This window comes from Lycium ferocissimum, chromosome 8, assembly GCF_029784015.1.
Source record: "Lycium ferocissimum isolate CSIRO_LF1 chromosome 8, AGI_CSIRO_Lferr_CH_V1, whole genome shotgun sequence".
Lineage (NCBI taxonomy): Eukaryota > Viridiplantae > Streptophyta > Magnoliopsida > Solanales > Solanaceae > Lycium > Lycium ferocissimum.
Genome location: NC_081349.1, coordinates 61,925,181 through 61,945,611, shown reverse-complemented (window position 1 = coordinate 61,945,611; position 20,431 = coordinate 61,925,181). Strand labels below are relative to the sequence as shown.

The following is a 20,431-nucleotide window of genomic DNA, read 5'->3' as shown; positions in this document are numbered from 1 at the left end:
TGTTATACCACTAAAGAATTTCCTAAGTAGCTGATTTAAGAGATCACATCGCTCTGTAAAATGTAAATTTTCCAATCCAGACTCTTAAGATTAACTTGAAAACTAAAGAGCTACTTAACTCTTGTCCATATAAAAAAAACTATTGCATTCATCTCAAAGTTGGTCTAACAGTAATGAACCTATTATAATTTAATATTTACAACTAAAACATAGATTCACATACTTCTTTTTTACCAACTAAACAAGCATTCAATGACTTTGACACCAAGTGGTTTTACGTATAGGGGCTCATCTTAAACTTGTTCAAGCAACCTCCATCCGTTCTCGTCCATTTGAGCATCGTCATTTTCTCCGACCTTATGAAAGAAGAGTTCTGTCAAATTATGTGAAGTTTAAAGGTGCTTTATATCCACTCTAAAATGTATTCAATGTTTATCGAAAGAAAGTTTGTCAAATTATGTGAAGTTTAAAGGTGCTTTATATCCACTCTAAAATGTATTAAAAGTATTGATAGTACTTATTCACTATTGGTAGCCCCAAGCAGGAAGAGGTTAATGGCAGAAAGTAAGTATTTTATCAGCAACATATTGATAGTTGCAACAACGAACAAAAGAAAACCTGTGATTCTTCATTTGTTTCCGACCAATATTAGGTGGGTCAATATATCTTCCCCAACAACAAATGTTAGGCTGAAATGAATGATAGCCCGGTAGAATCAGATTCTAGAATATGCCTGACGGAGTGCAGTAAAATATCCAAAGGGGATTACCCTTTCAATCACTATTGTTTACAAGGGGAAGATTCAACTTCTTGTTATTGTAATTGGCAAGCAGATTTCTGTGGTTAAGAGAATTGGTGTACCAACCAATTCTAGGAAACAACTCTGAAAATGTGGTTTTTTTCAAGCCACTTCACTTTTTCTAGTAAGATATATTGCTGATTCTTCATGAAAGTGTGCAAGTATAAGAAATTACCTTTTTATAAAAAAAAATAAAGAAGAAAAGGAAAAGACTTCTTCAATTGAATCCCGCAAAAGCTTAAACTTAAATTTGGCCTCCCTCTTTTTAAACATTCATGAATTTTTGTTAATCATTTATAGCTCTAACTGTACTCTATTATGTTCCTCTCCAAATCAACTTTAGAAGACCAAAGAAGGACAAATATTTATATGAATATGAGATTCGTATGCACATTACGTGGATATGTTAAGGAAAGGCTTCAAGGGGCAAGCTACTCTGTTAACACTTCTTTGCATCTAGAAGCCGATCATAGTAGAACAGTTAAAAACAAACATATCAAACGAAAATGTAATAATCAGTTAAGAGGATAACAATGGATGAAGCAAAAAAAACCAAAACATAATTACCACCCTATCACACACTTACCACCAGAAGGTTCTATTTTCTAGGCAGCAAACTCAGGAGATTTTTGCCTAAATCTCACAAGATTTTGTGCTCTCGGTTTTTAGATTCATGCTTACCTTCTTTAACTTTCGAATTCACAGTCTTAAATAAACTTGTGTAACTTGAAGAAAAATTTAGTGGCACTACACAAAAAGCTTCAAAAGAGAGGTTTTTTTTTTCCTGAGAATGAGAAGCTTCAAAAGAGAGTTACGCAGTACAAACCTGTCGTTTAAGCAGAACAGACGGCTACTACTTCACAACATCTTAGAAGTTCCTCAAAGAAAAGATATCAACAAAAGGCAGATTTTATGGCGAAGTCTAAAAGTTGAATATAGAGAGCAAAGTAATAAAAGAAAGGATATATAATTCTTTCCATGCTTAGTTCAAGAGCCAGCCAAATTCAAAATTCATAAACAATGTACATGGATTGCATACATATATCCCATCTGTAAAAATATAAAGCAGATTAAAGGAAACATATGAAACTATATATAAAGATACCTGGAGATGGCTTGCCACATTCCCTCTTGTAACTACTTCAACATTCATCAGGTCAAAATCTTCTTACGGACATTAGAAACAGGACGAAAAAATTAGTCCATTAATATGGAAGTATCCATATAATAAAAGATACACAAAGACTAACCACAGTGATGCTAAAGAAAATCACTTCCAATGCATAAATAATTAACTGCTGCAACAAGCTTCCTATGAAGCTCTATGTGAAGCTTTCATTAGGAATCCCTGTGAAACTTTATAGACCAAAAAACATGAGTTCTCTTTTCAATTGCAGGATTTTCATTGCTTGCATCTTCTTCATCCTTCCTTTTCTTGTTAAGATTCCCGTTTGATCTGCTTTGCCTGAAAATTGTGCTTCTCACCTCTTCCTCCTATTTGATGAGACTTGTCTTGATTGTTAGACTTGTTCTCGTTGTCACAGTCCACATTTTTTTTCTTATTAGATATTTCCGCGCATATTTAGCTCCTCAAGCTGACAGGTCACCAAATAGAAACAAGCACTATGAGTTGCTCCGTCCATTACAGGCTTGTTGTCATTGTTTTGCTAATAACACTGGACAAAGGAAATTCATTAATCAATAGATGCAACAAATCTTTACGGCTTAGGGAAAACATTATCCCTATATATATATATATATATATATATATATATATATATATATATATATATATATATATATATATATATATATATTTTAAAGTTTAAGATACCCAATACTTGATGCTACAATATTTTAGCTAACCACAACCAAAGAAAACATAAAGGATATATTTACGATTAAGATAAATTAAGGTACTTATATTTATGACTGGAAGATCCATCTCAAGACCAATAAGACCTAGAAGTTTAACCATCAACATCAGAAATCTGGAAATCCACATCTATGTTTTCCCTCTACAGCCTCAAACACAAATTTAAAAGTTTTCATTACTGAAACTACAGATTTAAGCCCTCTCTCAAATGCATAAGAATCTTCCTACTTTCTATAGAACAAAGTACACACAGAGAAATTAGAGATAAAAAAATATTTGCTTTCTTGATCCAATTACACTTGTTTCTGAGTTTTGAGAATTATTGCTTATACCTTTTTTTGAACTCTCTACTTTCTTCAAATAAAGGTTGAATGTATCAGAAAGTTGTTACTGGCTATGCTGCTTCTTTAGTAGTTCTCTAGGCACAAGAAAACTCCATCTCATTCATCAACATCGCGGCTCTTTCACGAATAAAGAGAAAAGCTTTAATCTTCCAATTTGTTTCTCCAATAAACTTTCACGGAGTAATCTGATTGAATAAAATGGGAAAAATTTGATTGAGTATAACTTTCTTGCTTACCTTTTCTGGTTCATAGCCTTTTCCAGTGGATCATTGTTTTTGTTCTTCCATTACCAGTCTTTCAGGTTATGGGCTATTTTTTATTTCTATCACATCTTGTTATTTAGTCGTATCTACTATAGGTTTCACAACAATTTAGAAATATAACTAAGCATATAACATTAGAACAAACAAAGTGCAAAAATTACCTCTTAGAGTCGACACAAGCAGTGCCATTTTCTTCCCTTGATCGGCTACTACTTTCAAAACCCGTGAAATCATAATTTTGCAACCATTATATTCCAACTAAATGAATAATAAATTGTCTGCATTGTCGCATATTGAGAAATCAAGAAAACCACAAAATACAATTACAGAGAAGATGTAAACAGATAGGCCCAAAATTTGAAAGGAAAAAAAATATGGAGTAAATCCCCAAAATTTGAACAATCGAGAAGATATTTTACCTATTCATGATTACCTCCGAATCAAATCTCTGTCGGTGGAGAATCATCTAAGTCAATCGTCAGTATCACATCTTTCAATTCTTTGATCCATCTCTGAAATGAAAACTTAATTAAATTCTGAAAACCTCAAATTTCCAAACCCTAAGAGAAAATCCCGAAATCCTTGGTAAAAATATCAAACTAAAATAAATTAACCACATGCAATACCTGATTGAGCAAAAATGTAGCATCAAACGAACCAAAAACAAAGACAAAAAGAAATGAGCAATTATCAGCACCAGTGTTTTAAAAGGCGTTTTCGGGGCGAGCCCTGAGGCGGGGCGTACCAAATATGCCCCGGGGCGATGGGTCGGGGCGAAAGTCCCCAAAGGCGTACGCCCAGCAATTCGGGGCGTACGCCCCGGGCGTTTGGGGCGAGTTTTTTTTGTTGGGGCGTGTTGGGGCGTAAGCCGAAAAAACTTCTTTTAAAATGAAATTTGTTAAATAAGTCCTTAATATAATGCTAAATCTAAAAGTCGACGTGTAATTACTCAAATATTTTAAAAAGGAATTGAAGCATTAAATTTAAAAGTCAAGACCTTTTTTATTCTTTAGAATCCTAATATATATTCTTTTCCAATTATTTATCTTGTCTTCTATTATCTCAAAAAAAAGTAACGAGACTTGTATTTGTAAGTAGCGTATAATAGATTGTTCTAATTAGTCTTTTTGTGAGGGTGGAGTATATATATATATATATATATATATACCAAAAAAAAAAAAAACTAATTAACAATCTATTATATATATATATATATCACTTATTTATAGTTTTATTTGATTTTTATCACCTATTTAAAAGTATTTATTATAATTAAATCATTTTATAAAATATCTTAAAAATTAAAAATCATACGCTATAGAAACATTAGCAAAAGACGTAAACGCCCGCTTACGCCCTCGCCTTTTAAAACATCGATCAGCACATGTAGAAGAGACAAAAACAGAATGAATAGAATAACAAAGAAGAAGAAGAAAGTGGAGCAAGATGGAGCAGAAAAGGGCACACGTGGATATTTAGAGCGTAGTGTGAGGGACGTGCGTATTTACATTTGTACCCTTCATCGTTCCAAGAAGCTTCACTTATTAATAGTTTAAATAAATAAAAATAAATAAATAAATAAATTAAAATTAAATAAAATTAAATTAAATTTAAATTAAATAAAATTAAAATAAATTAAATTAAATTTAAATAAAAAAGAAATGATGTTGTTGGTTTATTTTGTATTTTATTTCTTTAAAACACGATACACGTTGCCCGTACACTCAACCAACTACTTACGGTAAAAAAAAAAAAAAAAAAAAAAGAACAAAATGTAAAATAGGAGGAGGAAAGAAAAAACTGTAGTTAGATTAAATCCTAAACAAAACCTAACCACATCGAAGGCTCGTCCTCAGAACAGGGATAAGTTGATTTTAAGTGAAAGAAGAAGCATAATTGATTCATTCATAATTTCATATTGGGATCAGGTAAGTGATGGGGATCAGATTCATACTAATGGTGAATAAGCAAGGACAAACACGTCTTGCACAGTATTACGAATACCTAACCATTGATGAAAGACGTGCCCTTGAGGGTGAAATTGTTCGCAAATGTCTTGCCCGCAACGAACAACAGGTATGGATGATGTTCATCTATAATTGGCTGATGGGAGTTGCTTGTACTGGTTATAATTAGAGATTTTATTCCAAGGGATGTAATTGTTGTTACAATTCAGTAATATGTACATGATCTGCTAATGCTTACACTCACACCCCTTGGGGCTTTGTGCACCGGGCTGATACTAGTCAGCTTTGCGCTTTCTCTACTTCTTTTAAGCTTATTACTTCTGTCAGTATTTGTGTAAAAGAGGGAGAGGGTAGGGTAGGAGGGTGTGTCTTCACTGGCAGTCTTTTTTCTTTGAGTGTGCATAAGATGTTCTGCTTCTGAATTTCTTTGTTGCAATCTTTCGTCTTGATGGTCTTTGCCTGCATTTGAAAACAGTGTTCGTTCGTGGAGCATCGTAACTACAAAATTGTGTACAGGCGATATGCATCGCTCTTTTTCCTAGTTGGAGTTGATAATGAAGAAGTAAGTTATACTGTCTCTCACATATGATTTCTTCATGCTTTTTTATTTACAAGTGAGCTAGCCGTTTCTTTTCATGTCTGATTACCAGTCAATTACATCGGCATTAATTCACATTTCTTCTGTTACAAAAAGGTAACTTATTGCTGTTCGTAATTTCATGTTTGAAGCAGTGTACCAAGCACAGGTCGATCCCCCTCCCCCCTCTATTCATGTCAATATCCTGTCATGTCAATGCAGGAAGCGTCCTCTGTTCACATGACCTCATTCTATGAGCTGGAAGCATCTAGATTTGCCATACATAATTATGTATACTAAGAGAAATATCTTAAATTTAAGCGTGAATCTACATCCCACGCTGCTGCTACTTGGTATGCTATCTATTAACTATGGAGAACTCTAAGGTACTAGGAAGACCATGGACTATAAGTCTTGACGTCCAGAAAACTATTCGGTTTGTTCTTTTCTTATAGGTCCAGAACGCTTTTTGTTATAGCTGTGTTGCCCCAAAATGTTCACCGGCTACTGAGCTTTATCTGGTAATTATCTGTTGTTTGTTAAGTTGGGGCACTACGAAACAGATATTGGTCATACAAAATGCTCCCAGACACGATAATTGAGGTTTAGATTTCTCTCTCTAGTCTCTTCTGCAAGCTAAGCGACCACTTTTCCAGGCGACTCCACGGCAGGAAACGTAGTTTCTCCTCAATCATTCGTCAGTAATTGATCAGAAACTTAGTCTACATTCAACATGGGGGATGATAAGATTTATTTGATGACATTACAAGGTCAGTTTCAGGATCTGAAATCTGGTTCAATTGGGTTGAAAGCAGCAAGAAATCTGCTTAGAAAAGTTACCTTTGAGCCTTAAAGTCATGAAGTGGCTTGTTTATGTTCTTAACACTGCCTCAAATGTCCAGAGAATGTTGGGATGATGGAAAATAGAAGATCTCTTTTCAGAGTTTTATTCTACTTTGAAATACAATAAATAGGGATGTTATATCAGCATTATTGCTAGACAAGGGGAAAACATATCAGTCACCATCATTCCAGAGGATACATTTAATGCAGGGTGGGGGAGGGTTGCATTACAGATGGAAAGGTTCATTAATTCTTCAAACATGAAGGAAGAGAAAGCTTTAAGTTCAGAGGAGCAGTCAGGGCCAACAAATGGACGACTGCATGAACAAAAACATTGCCGATCAACACCCAAAACTCCAGAGTCATCATCTCTGGTAGCTTCAAAACAATAGGCAGGGATCTTCTATGGAGATGTATTGTTGGTAGATTGCATGCGTCTTTGCAGGACATTCCAACTATCAATGACGTCCGGAGATGGGTCACCTCTGTATAGAAATCTGCACACGGAATTAGTGTTTGCGAGATGAACGATTGCTATTTCTTGTTTGAACTTCCGATAGGAAAAACTGCCTAACATGTCCTTACAAGTGAATGGCGCTGGAAGTATGGGAAGCTATTACTTGATTGGCAGAGACAGTCTCTCACAGAAGGATACGGCAGCCCGGTGCATTAAGCTCCCGCTATGCGTGGGGTTCGGGAAAGGTCCAGACCATAATGGTCTTTTGTACGCAGCCTTACCCTACATTTCTGAAAGAGGATGTTTCCACGGCTCGAACCCGTGACCTTCTGGTCACACGGCAACCCATGACCTCCTGGTCACAGAAGGATGTTGGCCAAAAATAGTGGAAAGAAACTGGGTATAGCTTCGGCTCTCAGGGCTTCCTTCAAACTTATGGTCCTAAAAGTAAAAGGTTTTCAAAGAAATTAGTAATTTTTGTGGTAGTTGAATTGGAACAGAAGAAGGAACTGTTATTGATGCGTTTGTGGGGAAACAATATTCCAGACGAGAGAATTAATAGGACAGATAATATTAATGTTTTCTGAATTATTTTGTTAGTCAAATAAAACTTCCTTGCGTGGATTAGGATTCTTGTTATTTCAGTTTTATAGGACTTTTGTTATTTTAATTTGTTAGGACTCTTGCTACTATAACCCTCTATTTAAGAGAGTTGACGTTATTAATAAAATAGATTGGATTTTATCAAGTTACAGAGAGTTGGAACTTTCTCAAACAAGTTCCCAGGTCGCAGTAATTCCACCTGAATGAATTGCAAAATTCAGCAATCATAGGCAAGTCAACGAACAAGAACAAGGGCTTAGACCTGCGTGTTGGGCCTGACTTTCCGATTAGTCGTCCAGCGACTCGATCCAAAATTAGGGACCTTAACAATTTGGTATCAGGGCTTGTAACTATGGACGAAAATACTGTAGAAGCAAAGCTACGAAGCCTTTTATAGGAAGCCCAAACTCAAACCGAAGCAAAAGTAGCAGCTTCAGAAGCAAGGATGGACGCCAAGTTCCAACAACTATCGCAACAGATTGAAGCCTTAATCCGCACCACGGCGCGTGCAAAGGAGTTGAAGTTGGAGACAACGATGTCGCTTTCGTCCAGCGAAGCAGTAATGTAGGTGAACATCTAGATGTGCGTCTCGGAGGAAGAAACAACAACAATAACTTTGGTACTGATGCAGCATCGGAGGAAGAGGTATAGTTCCAGATACACTAAATTAGACTTTTCTACTTTTGATGGAAGTGAAGATCCTCTTATTTTGCTTCACCGTTGTGAGAAGTTCTTCGCTAACCAGTGCACAACCAACCAAGAAAAAGTAGGTTTAGCCGCTTCTCACATGGTGGGGAGGCGCGATTGTGGGTTTATCAAGCTGAACGGGAGGAACCCAATTTAACTGAGGTGTCTTCAAAGAATATTGTACTCTCCGTTTTGGTCCACCAATGAAAAGTAATCCATTAGGGGAATTGATCAACTTGAAACAAACTAGTTCTATTGAAAATTATCAAAGGAACTTCCAAAAAAATGTTGGCTCGTGCATCATCTGTACGTATAGACCAGCAAGTGAATATGTTTACAACAGGTTTAGTTGATTTGATTCGTCTCGATGTTGAACTGCATAACTCATCTAACTTAGTACAAGCAATGAGTCTCGCGAGAGCATTTGAGAGGAAGATACAAATTTCTTCTAGCACACAAAGGGGCTATGGTTCAACCTCAAACGTTAGTGTAAACGCGGCCTACGGCGACTCGAGTGCTACGGTAACTCTCTAATCCTTTTGTTAAAAGGTTGACTCGCGTTGAGATGGTTGCCCGACGTGCAAAGGGGTTGTGCTACAGCTGTGATGATCTTTATGTTACAGGCCATTAGTGCAAAAAGTTATTTTGGCCGGAAATAGAGGATGGGTAATCTGAGGATGTAACAACGGATAGCGGAGAGCCTGCCATCTCACAGGCAAACAACATGCAAATACTATGCAGTTGCAAGTTTTAATTGATAAGAAGTTGTTGCTTAGCTTAGTGGATTCGGGCAATACACACAACTTTATTAGCTCAATGGCGGCCCAGCGTTTAGACTTGCCTATTCAACATCGAGGAAATCTCTATGTATCAGTGGCAAATGACGAGAAGATTTCTAGTCTGGGCATTTGCACAGCAGTGCAATTGTGTGTAACTAACCATTCCTTCAGTGTTGATTTATAAGTGATTCCTTTGGATGCTTTTGATATTGTCCTAGGTATCAAATGGTTGCAAACAGTAGGCCCTATTTTGTGGGATTTTGCCTTATTGACCATGAGATTTCAAGTAAAGGACAAGCAGATCATTTTACATGGACAACAACAACTACTTCGACCACACCTACATCTTTGTTGGATTCTAAGCCGGTGAGCTCGAAGGTATTAGCCGATTTCGGTGACCACTTTCCAGAAAGCTGGAAGTGCACGCTCACTATGCGTTCTGCGACCATCGAATATGTTTAGTATCATGAACTAATCCAGTGGTAGTTCGGCCCTATCGCCACCCTCACTTTCAGAAAGATGAGATTGAGAAACAATGTGAGAAAATGCTTCAGCAAGGCATTATTCGACCAAGTCGTTCTCCATTCTCATCACCTGTATTGCTAGTTCGGAAACATGATGGAACATGGCTCTTTTGCATGGATCATAGGGAGCTAAATGCTAAAACAGTAAAAGACAAATTCCCTACTCCAGTAGTGGAGGAGTTGCTTGAAGAATTGCACGGGACACAGTTTTTCACCAAGCTTGATTTTCGTTCTGGTTATCATCAAGTTCGCATGGATTCTATGGATGTTGAGAAGACGGCTTTCAGAACACATCATGGTTATTTCGAGTTCCTTGTCATGCCATTCGGATTGACGAATGGTCCTTCTACCTTTCAAGCATTGATGAATGAGGTATTCCCGAAGTACCTACATCAATTTGTGCTTGTATTTTTTGATGACATAATTGTGTATAGCAAGACTTGGAAGGATCATTTGTCACACATGCGAATCATCTTTGACTTGCTGCAAGCTCATCGCCTTTATTTTAAAAAATCCAAATGTTCCTTTGGCGAAAAACAAGTAGCTTATTTGGGCCACATAGTCTCAAACATAGGTGTGCCAGCTAATGCTAGCAAAATCGAGGCCGTGGTGGATTGGCCTCAACCACAATCAACAACAGCGTTGTGTGGTTTCTTAGGATTGACAGGATATTAACGTAATTCATTGAGAATTACGGTTTGATTGCTGCCCCCTTAACAAGTATGCTTCGGCGGCATTCTTTTAAGTGGAACGATGATGCCCTTGCTTCTTTTGAAGCTCTCAAAAAGGCATTAGTTTCTGCCCCCGTGTTACAGTTGCCAAACTTTAAAGAAGAATTTGTTGTTGAGTGTGATGCTTCGGATGTTGGAATAGGAGCAATCCTTCAACAGCAAGGACATCCAATTGCTTTTTTCAGTCGTAAGCTAGCTGACCGAAACTTGAAACTTCCAGCTTATGAACGGGAATTGATAGGCTTGACAAAGGCGGTTCAACATTGGAGGCCTTATCTATGGGGTCGAGCCTTTCTAATTTGGACGGATCACTACAGCCTTAAATACTTGCTAGATCAACGTCTTACTACTTCTCCTCAACAACATTGGCTTAGCAAGTTGATGGGGTTTGATTTTCGGGTGGAATACAAGGCTGGGCGAATACTGCTGCAGATGCATTATCGCGGCGAGAAGAGGCTGAAGATATGTTATTTGCTATTTCTCAGCCGGAAGTTTTGATTTTTGAGGAAGTTCGGGAAGAAGTCAAGCAGTCACCCATTCTTCAGGAACTTCAAGCTAAAATTGAACAGGGAGAGATGGATGCTGATTGGATGTTTCAAAATGGGTTGTTGTTCTTTAAAGACAGGGTCTATCTCTTGCCAAACTCACTATTGGTAACTTCTGTCTTGTCCGGGATTCATGATACCACACATGAAGCTGTGCAGAAGACCATGCAACGTATTCGCAAGGATTTCTATTGGCCAGCTATGAAGACAACTATCAAGGATTACGTTGCTGCTTGTTCAGTTTGCCAACATAATAAGGCTGTTAATTTGAGTCCAGCAGGACTGTTACCACCTTTACAACTGCCTAATCAAATCTGGTCGGATATCTCAATGGATTTTATTGATGGCCTGCCAAAATCAGGAGGTAAAACAGTACTATCGGTGGTTGTGGACAGGTTCTCTAAATACCCACATTTTATTTCTCTTGCTCATCCATATAACACATCTTCTGTAGCAAGGCTTTTCTTTGAAAATATTGTTCGTTTGCATGGTATACCAGAGTCAATTGTTAGTGATCGAGATGCCCTCTTCACTAGTGCATTCTGGAAAGAATTGTTTCGTTTATGTGGGACTAAATTAAACTTTTCATCTGCTTATCATCCACAATCGGACGGTCAAACTGAGGTTGTGAATCGCACGATCGAGATGTATTTGCGATGTTTGGTGGGTGATCGTCCTACGAAATGGGTAGATTGGATTCCCTAGGCTGAATTTTGCTACAACACTTCTTACCATTCAGCACTTCACGCATCTCCATTTTAAGTTGTTTATGGACGCGAGCCTCCCTGGTTGCAATCCTACATGGCTGGTTCATCTCGAGTTGATGCGGTAGACCGAGATGTTGCCTTACAAGATATTCGAGCTAAGCTCCAACAGGTGCAACACAAGATGAAAACTGTTTATGATAAGGGACATCGTGATGTGGAATTTTCTCTAGGATCTTATGTCTGGTTACGTCTACATCCGTATCGCCAAAAAACTCTGGCTAGTCGTGTCTATCACAAGCTTGCACCAAAATATTATGGTCCTTTTGCGGTCTTGAAGCTTATTGGATCTGTTGCTTATCAACTTGATCTACCTGTAGGTTGCAAACTTCATGATGTGTTTCATGTGTCACTTCTTAAGCCATTCAAGGGTGAGGCACCTGCAAATCCACATACTCTTCCACCAGTTCAAGGAGTAAGTGTCGTTCCCACCCCATGCTCGGTGCTCCGATCGCGTCTGAATCGTGGTAATTGGGAAATTCTGGTTCAGTGGTGCGGCCTATCTGTTGAGGACTCCACTTTGGAGACGGTGCATCATTTCAAATCTGCCTTTCCAGACTTCAAGCTTGAGGACAAGCTTTTTCTACAGGAAGGGAGTAATGTTATTGATGCGTTTGTGGGGAAACAATATTCCAGACGAGAGAATTAATAGGACAGATAATGATTAATGTTTTCTGAATTATTTTGTTAGTCAAATATAACTTCCCTGCGTGGATTAGGATTCTTGTTATTTCAGTTTTATAGGACTTTTGTTATTCTAATTTGTTAGGACTCTTGTTACTGTAACCCTCTATTTAAGAGAGTTGACGTTATTAATAAAATAGATTGGATGTTATCAAGTTACAGAGAGTTGGAACTTTCTCAAACAAGTTCCCAGGTCTGCAATTCCCTAAATGAATTGCAAAATTCAGCAATCAGAGGCAAGTCAAGGAACAAGAACAAGGGCTTAGACCTGCGTGTTGGGCCTTACTTTCCAGTTAGTTGTCCAGCGACTCGATCCAGAATTAGGGACCTTAACAGAACCAGTATGAAAAATCAAATGTTTTGGGCTAGAATTAAAGTAAAAGGAGATGGAGGAAACGTCCCGAAGGAAGTAAAAGTGGAAAGCGCTGGATATTCTTGCATCATTCCGATTTAGTGTGAAATTCCGGCGCTTGTGAAAGCCAGCGACCTAACTGGTGGTAGTATCTCAGTACTATCCATGGAAATAGGCAAGTACAACGACCTAAATGGTGGCTATGGGATTATACCTCTGTTGAAGACTCTAGATTTTGTGGGTTCGATAAATTTAAAAACCAATTCACGTGAGGATACACGTCTTGGGAGCAAAACAGTTGTTTGAATTCCCTGGTTTTAAATGTGGAGTTAGGTCATAGGCCCAAAATTACATAGTGCTCTAGATCCTCTGATTCTGAAAAAGACTAAAGACCCATCAGTCCTTTTTTATGAAGCTGACCTAATGCTTCTTGAGTTAGAAGCTCATGGTGTCCAACCACCAACACAAGTTTCGAACTCTTATCATCAAAGATATCGAAACTCCTACATGTTACCTTCTCAAAAAAAAAAGATATCGAAACTCCTATCCAGCATGAAGGTTCTCTAATTTCTTTAGAGCCAGGAACAGAACTGATCAAAAGGGTATCTATGATGGTGGCACACGATGTTGAAGGAACTCAATCACCTCAGATAGCCCAATAGTCATCCAATATGCAAATGATTGAAGTCATCAAAGAAGAACCATGAGTGATTGAGAAAGCAATACTAATTGATGTCCAATCTTATGCTGAAGAGATGGACACAAAACTCTGGGTACATAGCAATATAATTAGACTGAGCAATAAATTTGGATGATTTAAAGGGGTGTAAAAAAGAGGTTTTTCCTCTTTTTATGAAAATTGGTAGCAGGAGAAAGAATAACATAATAGAATCAGTGCCGGAGATTCCTTCAACTCCGAGATGGAAAGGTTCACAGGAACTCAAATGATCAGTTACTTTTCATGTCAAATTCAAAAGTAATGGCGCCAGAAATAGGGGAAGTTGCCATTAATTGGTGATCCATACAGATAGCATAATCTTGTAAATGTTAGAGGGGTAAACATTAGATTTATGTGTCACACTTTCCTTTTTAGTCTGTCCCAAAAATAATATTATCTTTCTATATTTAAAAACAATTTAACTTTAAATTTGCCCTCTTAAACTTAATGAAATGATTTACAGCCACGCAAATATCTAAGGTTTGTTTTCTTACTTCTGAAGAGTTTAGTACACATTTGGAGAGCTGATATCTACTGTCTATCAGAAACTAAAGGGATTTAGATGAGTATCTGAAGCAAGTCTGGGCTAACAGAGGGGTGAAATATGAATGGTTGCAGGCAAGTGGAACTCGAGGTGGGATAGTAATGATGTGGATAGCAGAATATGGAACGGGAAATTACATGTACAGGAATGCACTCTAACCTGTTATTTCATGGCAATGACTCAAGATTTTCCCTGGCACCTATCTGGGGTATATGGACCAAACAGCAAAAAAGAAGGGCAAGATATGTGGGAAGAAACTTACGCAGCTAGAGGCTTCTATGGCGATCCCTGCGTGGTATGTGGTGATTTCAACACTCCCAGGTTCATTTCAGAAAAGAAGAAATGCAAACCTTAAGTAGTGATATGACTGATTTCTCTAATATTATAGATGGCATGGAGTTAGTTGACCTTCCTTTAGATTGAGGTTTGTATAGAAGGAACTAGGGAGCAGTCAAGATTCATCTTCCAGAATAGACAAATTTCTCATCTCCACTAAAGCCTCATTTGTTTTCATTAAAATTAAGACGTCTGAATCTGAATGCACATCTGAATGGTTAAGATGTTGCCTCTAGATCTGAACATTGAATGATTAAGACTGTTTTTAAAATATCTGAATGTTCATAATGTATTTATTTAAACATAATAAATATACAATTTGAGTAAAAAAGTAACTAAATATTAGAAAATAAATATAAATTTAATAAACTTAAAATATTTTTGATAAAAAAACAAAACATTTATGTTCACTAGTGATGGAGGAGATGCTTTGTAGTGGTGGTGGTGGTGATGGTTGGTGCTAGTGCCTAGTAATGATGGTGATGATAGTTGTGATTGTGGAGGTGGTAGGGGGTGGGTGGTCCGGGTGGGGGTGGTGGAATTAGTAGATAGGGGGGTGTATCACCTATGTGGAGTTACATTGTAAAGTGACTACACAACTTTAGAACATATTTCTAGGCTCTAGCATTAGCAGGGAGACACTGGGTCATGCCAAACAATACCAAGGAAATGCTGTCATGCTAGAATAAACGGAGAAGACCTTCAGGTCAGAAAAGTAGTGAGATTTGATCCCTACATGCATATGGTGGTTTGTATGGAAAGAAAGGGACTAAAGAAGTTTTGAAAACAAGGCAACTCACTTCAGAAGATAAAAATGAATTGCTTGCTGCTATTCCACTTCTGGTGTAAGCAGGAATAAACAGAAGACCTCGTAAGCTATACTAGATGTTCTAGGATCTCTGTAAGAAGATAGAAATTTTTTGATCTATATATTTGGGTCATGCCCTGTAATTATGGCCAGCACAACCTTTGTGCTTTTGAATATATAAAATTTGCTACCATCTCCAGAAAAAATATTATCTGGTGTGTCTTGTTAGTAAAACTTTGATGTTTATATTCATGTATCAGTACTGCAGCTGTGTCACCTGATAGGGTTGGTCTTTTTTAGTTTATGCAGGCCTTTTGGGGAGGGGACGATTATTGGGACAAAAGTTTGTTCATGTGTTTCCTCATAGCTAGTTAAGATTATTTTTTGGTTTGCCTTTTTCGTCATTTATCTCCTCTTCCATTTGGCAGAATGAACTAGCTATTTTGGAATTCATTCACCTCTTGGTAGAAACCATGGATCGTCATTTTGGCAATGTGGTAAGCTTGTGATGAAGTTGATTAATTTTTGGAAGTCAGTTTTTATGTTTTTACTTTCTGATTTATTGATTTTCTAAATCATTAGTGCGAGCTAGATATCATGTTTCATCTTGAGAAAGCACACTTTATGCTGGAGGAGATGGTGATGAATGGGTGTATTGTCGAGACAAGCAAGGCCAATATTCTGACTCCAATTCAACTGATGGACAAAGCATCATAAGTAATCTACTCTTACGCGCAAAAGGTTTCGAAGCATCATGAGATTCATGACCCTTTCGTTTCGTGAAGTGTCCCTTCTTCTTGTTTGTATGAGTAAAACAATCTTTATTTCCGTTACAATTCTAAGCATCTATTTTGACAATATATAAGGACAAAGTGCTTTGGTTTCTATACTTGTTGGACATGGAGTTCTTGATAGTATGCTGCTGGCTGTTGTTGTTGTTGTTGATTTTTTTTTTTTTTTTTTTTTTTTTGGCCTTTCAAGTGTTTTTTTTACAAGCTGGCTTAAAACATTAACTGGAAGGCAATTCCAAGTTTAAACTAGAATAGGTATAAGTGGGTGCGTTTCCAATAACCAATCTTTTTCCACGGGTGGGTGAGAGGAAAATATAGTCAAACCTCTCTATAACAGCATCGTTTGTTTCGATATTTTTTTGTTGCTATAGCAAAGTGCTGTTATAAGAGCATATAATATAACATAAACATGAAAGATCGGTTCCACAGAAAGTATGGTTGTTATAGTGAACGTTATTATAGAGGATGACCGTCATAGAGAAGTATGATTGTATATAAGTATCTTGCCAATTGGCTCTGCACTTGACAAAGGACCACTCTCAATATAAAGGCACGTACCAAGTTAGAAAGTAGTAGTTGATGACGGTGCATGCACTAGATGATCCTGTGACCAAAACTAAAAAAACATGAAGGGAAGCCACTGAGAGTTTCATTAAATTTTTTATAGGGAAATTTACATGGTGTGACAAATTGTAGTAGGTTTTTATATGTAGTAGCTATAGTTTGCATTAATTACTTCTCATAACTAAAAGTTGTATTTGAATTACCTATCATAGCTACACTATATATTTAAACTAGAATACTCTATTTTTATTATTTTTATCTGGACTGAGAATATTAGGGCTAACTTTGAGATTCTTCTTCTCTTTCCGCCGCCGGCAGCCACCACGGAGATCTCCGGCGAGTTCTTCCGCCGTCGCTGTCTCTCTCTCTAATCTCCGGTGAGTTTCGCCGTCATCGAACACCCTAAACACCATCGAAACTCTCTCTCTATTCAACGCCACCATATCGTTGACGTCTCTCTCTCCCTCTAAACACCATATCTAACTTGATGGCTTTGGATTTGCCCTTTTTTTTTTTGGTCGGAGGTGAGCTCCACCCGCTATCGATGGAGAGGGTCGGCGACGGTGATGCTGTTGGTGGGGAGTGACGAAGAAGAGAGAAGTAGTGGTAGGGGTGTTGTTGTGGCGGATGGAGGCGGAGATACATCGAGATGGGAGGAAGAGGACGAGGGTTGTTGGTGGCGGTGGTGGGAGTGACGGGTGGCTCAGATCCCGACACCTCCATCTCTTCCTCCTCCACGCCGCCGGTGGTGGGAGTGACGGTGCCGGAAATACAATTTATTGTCCAGATCTGATCGGAAAATACAGTTTATTGTCCAGATCTGATCGGAAAATACACTATTATCCAGATCTGATCGGAAAATATAATTTATTAGCCTGTATTTCGAAGGAGATCTTTTTGTATACCAATGAATATTGTGAATTTGAAGTGTATTTTATTTCTTACATCTCAAATTCGAGTGTATTTTATTTCTTTTGGGGTATATTTTATTTCTTGTATTCAGTATTTGAGTGTATTAGTTAAATTTTTAGTGCAAAATTCAGTGTTTGGGGGTGTATTTTATTTCTTGTATTCAGTATTTGAGTGTATTCGTTAATTTTTACGGTAAAATTCAGTATTTTTTGCTTGTATTTTGAAGGATATTTTTTTGTATACAATCGATTTTAAAAATAATAAAGTGAATACAGTGTAAAAGTAGCTACAAATGAATACAGTTGAGTTGAATACAACTTAATTGAATACATCGAAATCGGACTTGAATACAGCGAAATTTGACTCAGCTGAATTTTGAATACAATCTACTGTAGCACGCGAATACAATCTACTATAGCTGCAAAATGTAATTAGCAAAAGTATAGTTATGCCTAAAAAAAATTGTGTAAGTTGCCTTTTTTATATTCCTCCCGAACCAAAGCCAATTAGCCGGTTTATCCATATGAATAAATTATATGCTGCTCTGAACCTGTTTTACATTCTTTTTCAATCCTTCTGCTGAATTCAATGTAGGATTAGGTAGACTTTGAACAACTAACCAGGCAAAAGAAAGAGTGAAGATTAATGTTTCCATAATTGCATCATGTGACAAACTCCACATTACTCGTTTCGTTGTACCAAATAAACAAACTCTACGTTACTAATTACATAGACAGACCTCGCGGATTCTAAAACAGCAACTAAAGGTTCCATCCTCAAGATGAAATCGTTGATGAACATGACCACTTTTGTATTCTAAGTAGTTCGCCGCCACCAGTAGGTTTCGCGATCTCAGGGATGGGTTGGCTTAGGCAGTTCTTCACGACATATTAAATGCGCGGCTTAAATGACGTTTGTGTTTTAAAGCTAAGAATGTGGCAACTTTTCGCATTCAGCGTGTTATGAGGATTCTTGATTATAGTATATTGTAGAGGCAAATACGCTGAATCCTCGTGCATCTGCTGCTGGGTAGTCCCTATATGGAGGACAATCGTGTGAAGGAGACATGGCAAAAGTTTGGTTGACATGCTCGTGCTTGAAATATTATTGATCAAGGAATCTTGTTGTTGCGACTCAAGTCACGTTAATTCTTATGAGGAAAACTGCTATGCAATATTTCCAATGTAATATGAGGTTAGTGAATTTTGTATATGATTTTCGCTAATGTTAAATGCCCTGTTTTCAATTTATGTTGGCTGTCCTGGCGGTTGTTTCTAGGAAACCTCTCCAGATAAGATTTGTACACAATATTCCTAGCTTGTTTTTGTGGTGGAATCTGCCAACCTGAACTGATGAAATGTGATATTACTTGCTGTCAAAGTTCAAATTCCGATTATTTGTTGTCAAACTCGTTATTTCGGGAGAAGTGGGTTTGTAGGTCATTACAAAATATTTTTAGTTTTATGATCCTTTTACAAGAGATTTTCATTTTTTAGGAAAAACATCACTAATACAAAATTGAATATAAGAATATACTTTCCAGAAAAAAGAAAAAAAAAAAAACTTCTTTTTCTGGCTACGGATTTATGGAACCTCACTTACTAGTTTGAAGTTGAAAAATCGATTTCATGCAAATTGCACACTGAGCTTTTGGTATAGGTGTCCCGGGGCTAATAATCTTCGAAGAAAGGAGGGGGAAGGACAGATCAACCAAAGGTCCTACTCCTCTTAGAAAGGGGAATAATTGTTGGAGACTCAAATGATGGATATGCAAGCATGATAACTTATATGCTGTTTGCCTTCAAAACACAAAATATTTACCCGCCCATGCCCCCTCCCAAACTATTTTCACTTCTACCCCCACCGGCTGAAAATAATTATGTTACATCCCGTGTTTTTGTGCATTCGGAAAATTTGGGCATAATTGTGATTTGTAAGAATAAGGCTATGCTTTGATTTTATGTGGTGTGTATGTCGTTACTTATGGAAAATATTGACACGAGAACATTGGAGAAGGCCAAGGGCAAAATTGGAATCTTGAAAATTTATTTCGGGAATTTGCGAAATACGATTCCTAGCCAATTGGGCTCAAAAAAAAAAAAAGAGAAAATTGGGCCCAAATAAATGGGGTGGCCGGCCAAAGCCTTGGCCCAAGCCATGTACGTGGTGGTCACATGACCACTTAATGTTAATATAAGAGATAATCATGCATGAATCACTATAGAAACTTCAAGAAAAATTGAAAAAAAAAGAAGAAGGCTACGGCTAAGAGGAGGAAGAAGAGAAAAGAAAAGAAAAAATTCTTGGAGCTTCAATCTTGACTCAAAAATCTTGTTCTTCGCGAATTCTTAACAAGCTTCGAGGTGCTCTACGACATAGTATAATTGGTTTGGAGAAAGAACTCCGTTGGCGGAAAGTTGAAAATTCAAGAAAAAGGTAAGATTCTTGTGTTTTAAGTTATGAAATGAATTTATATGTTATGATGATTAGAATTAGACGAGAATTATGAAAGTGTGACGTGTGTGTGCATGGCGTGTGTGTATATGGAATATGGATGTGGCCGTGAGCCACTTGATGTGGAAAAGAAGTGAGTTTGATTTTATTTAGTTTGTTAATTGTGTTGTTGTGACGTTTGTAATGAAAAAGAAAGGTTTAATGAGTTAAGTTGGTGTTGAAATTGGTTTTATGTTGTTATGAGAAATTATGTGATTTTTATGTAGTTTTCATATAATGATGAAAGTGAGAACTTAGATGTGAATTGTGATTATGGGTTATGGAAATGGAAGATGGAAATATGTTATGGATATTTATGTTGAAAATTTGAAATTTTGGATAACTTATGGTTTGATGGAAATCTTGTATGTTTTGTAGAATAAGGTGAAATGTCCTTGGGTCGTATTTGAATGGCCTTGAATTAGTAGACAAATATGAAAATATCGATATTGGATGAAAAGTGTGAAGTT

At 37.2% G+C, this 20,431-nt stretch overlaps 1 protein-coding gene and 1 long non-coding RNA gene across 7 annotated transcripts; one reads left to right on the top strand and one right to left on the bottom strand.

Moving 5' to 3' along the window:
* Nucleotides 1-452: 452 nt before the first annotated feature.
* Nucleotides 453-3,983, bottom strand: LOC132068812 (uncharacterized). Of its 6 annotated transcripts, none has more exons than XR_009417518.1 (5): nucleotides 3,909-3,983; nucleotides 3,008-3,794; nucleotides 2,046-2,475; nucleotides 1,905-1,963; nucleotides 453-689 (listed from the first exon to the last, which is right to left on the bottom strand). It is a non-coding gene; the product is annotated as an uncharacterized LOC132068812 (long non-coding RNA). The 6 variants fall into 6 exon arrangements; XR_009417521.1 differs by lacking the exon at nucleotides 453-689 and having other exon boundaries at nucleotides 828-1,963; nucleotides 3,008-3,136; nucleotides 3,444-3,794; XR_009417516.1 differs by lacking the exon at nucleotides 453-689 and having other exon boundaries at nucleotides 828-1,963.
* A 1,083-nt stretch (nucleotides 3,984-5,066) lies between these two features.
* Nucleotides 5,067-16,140, top strand: LOC132068811 (AP-4 complex subunit sigma). The gene is made up of 4 exons (XM_059462548.1): nucleotides 5,067-5,358; nucleotides 5,725-5,811; nucleotides 15,630-15,698; nucleotides 15,784-16,140. Exons 1-4 carry the CDS (start codon nucleotides 5,218-5,220, stop codon nucleotides 15,916-15,918), a joined length of 432 nt encoding a protein of 143 aa, XP_059318531.1. The 5' UTR covers nucleotides 5,067-5,217; the 3' UTR covers nucleotides 15,919-16,140.
* Nucleotides 16,141-20,431: the final 4,291 nt, after the last annotated feature.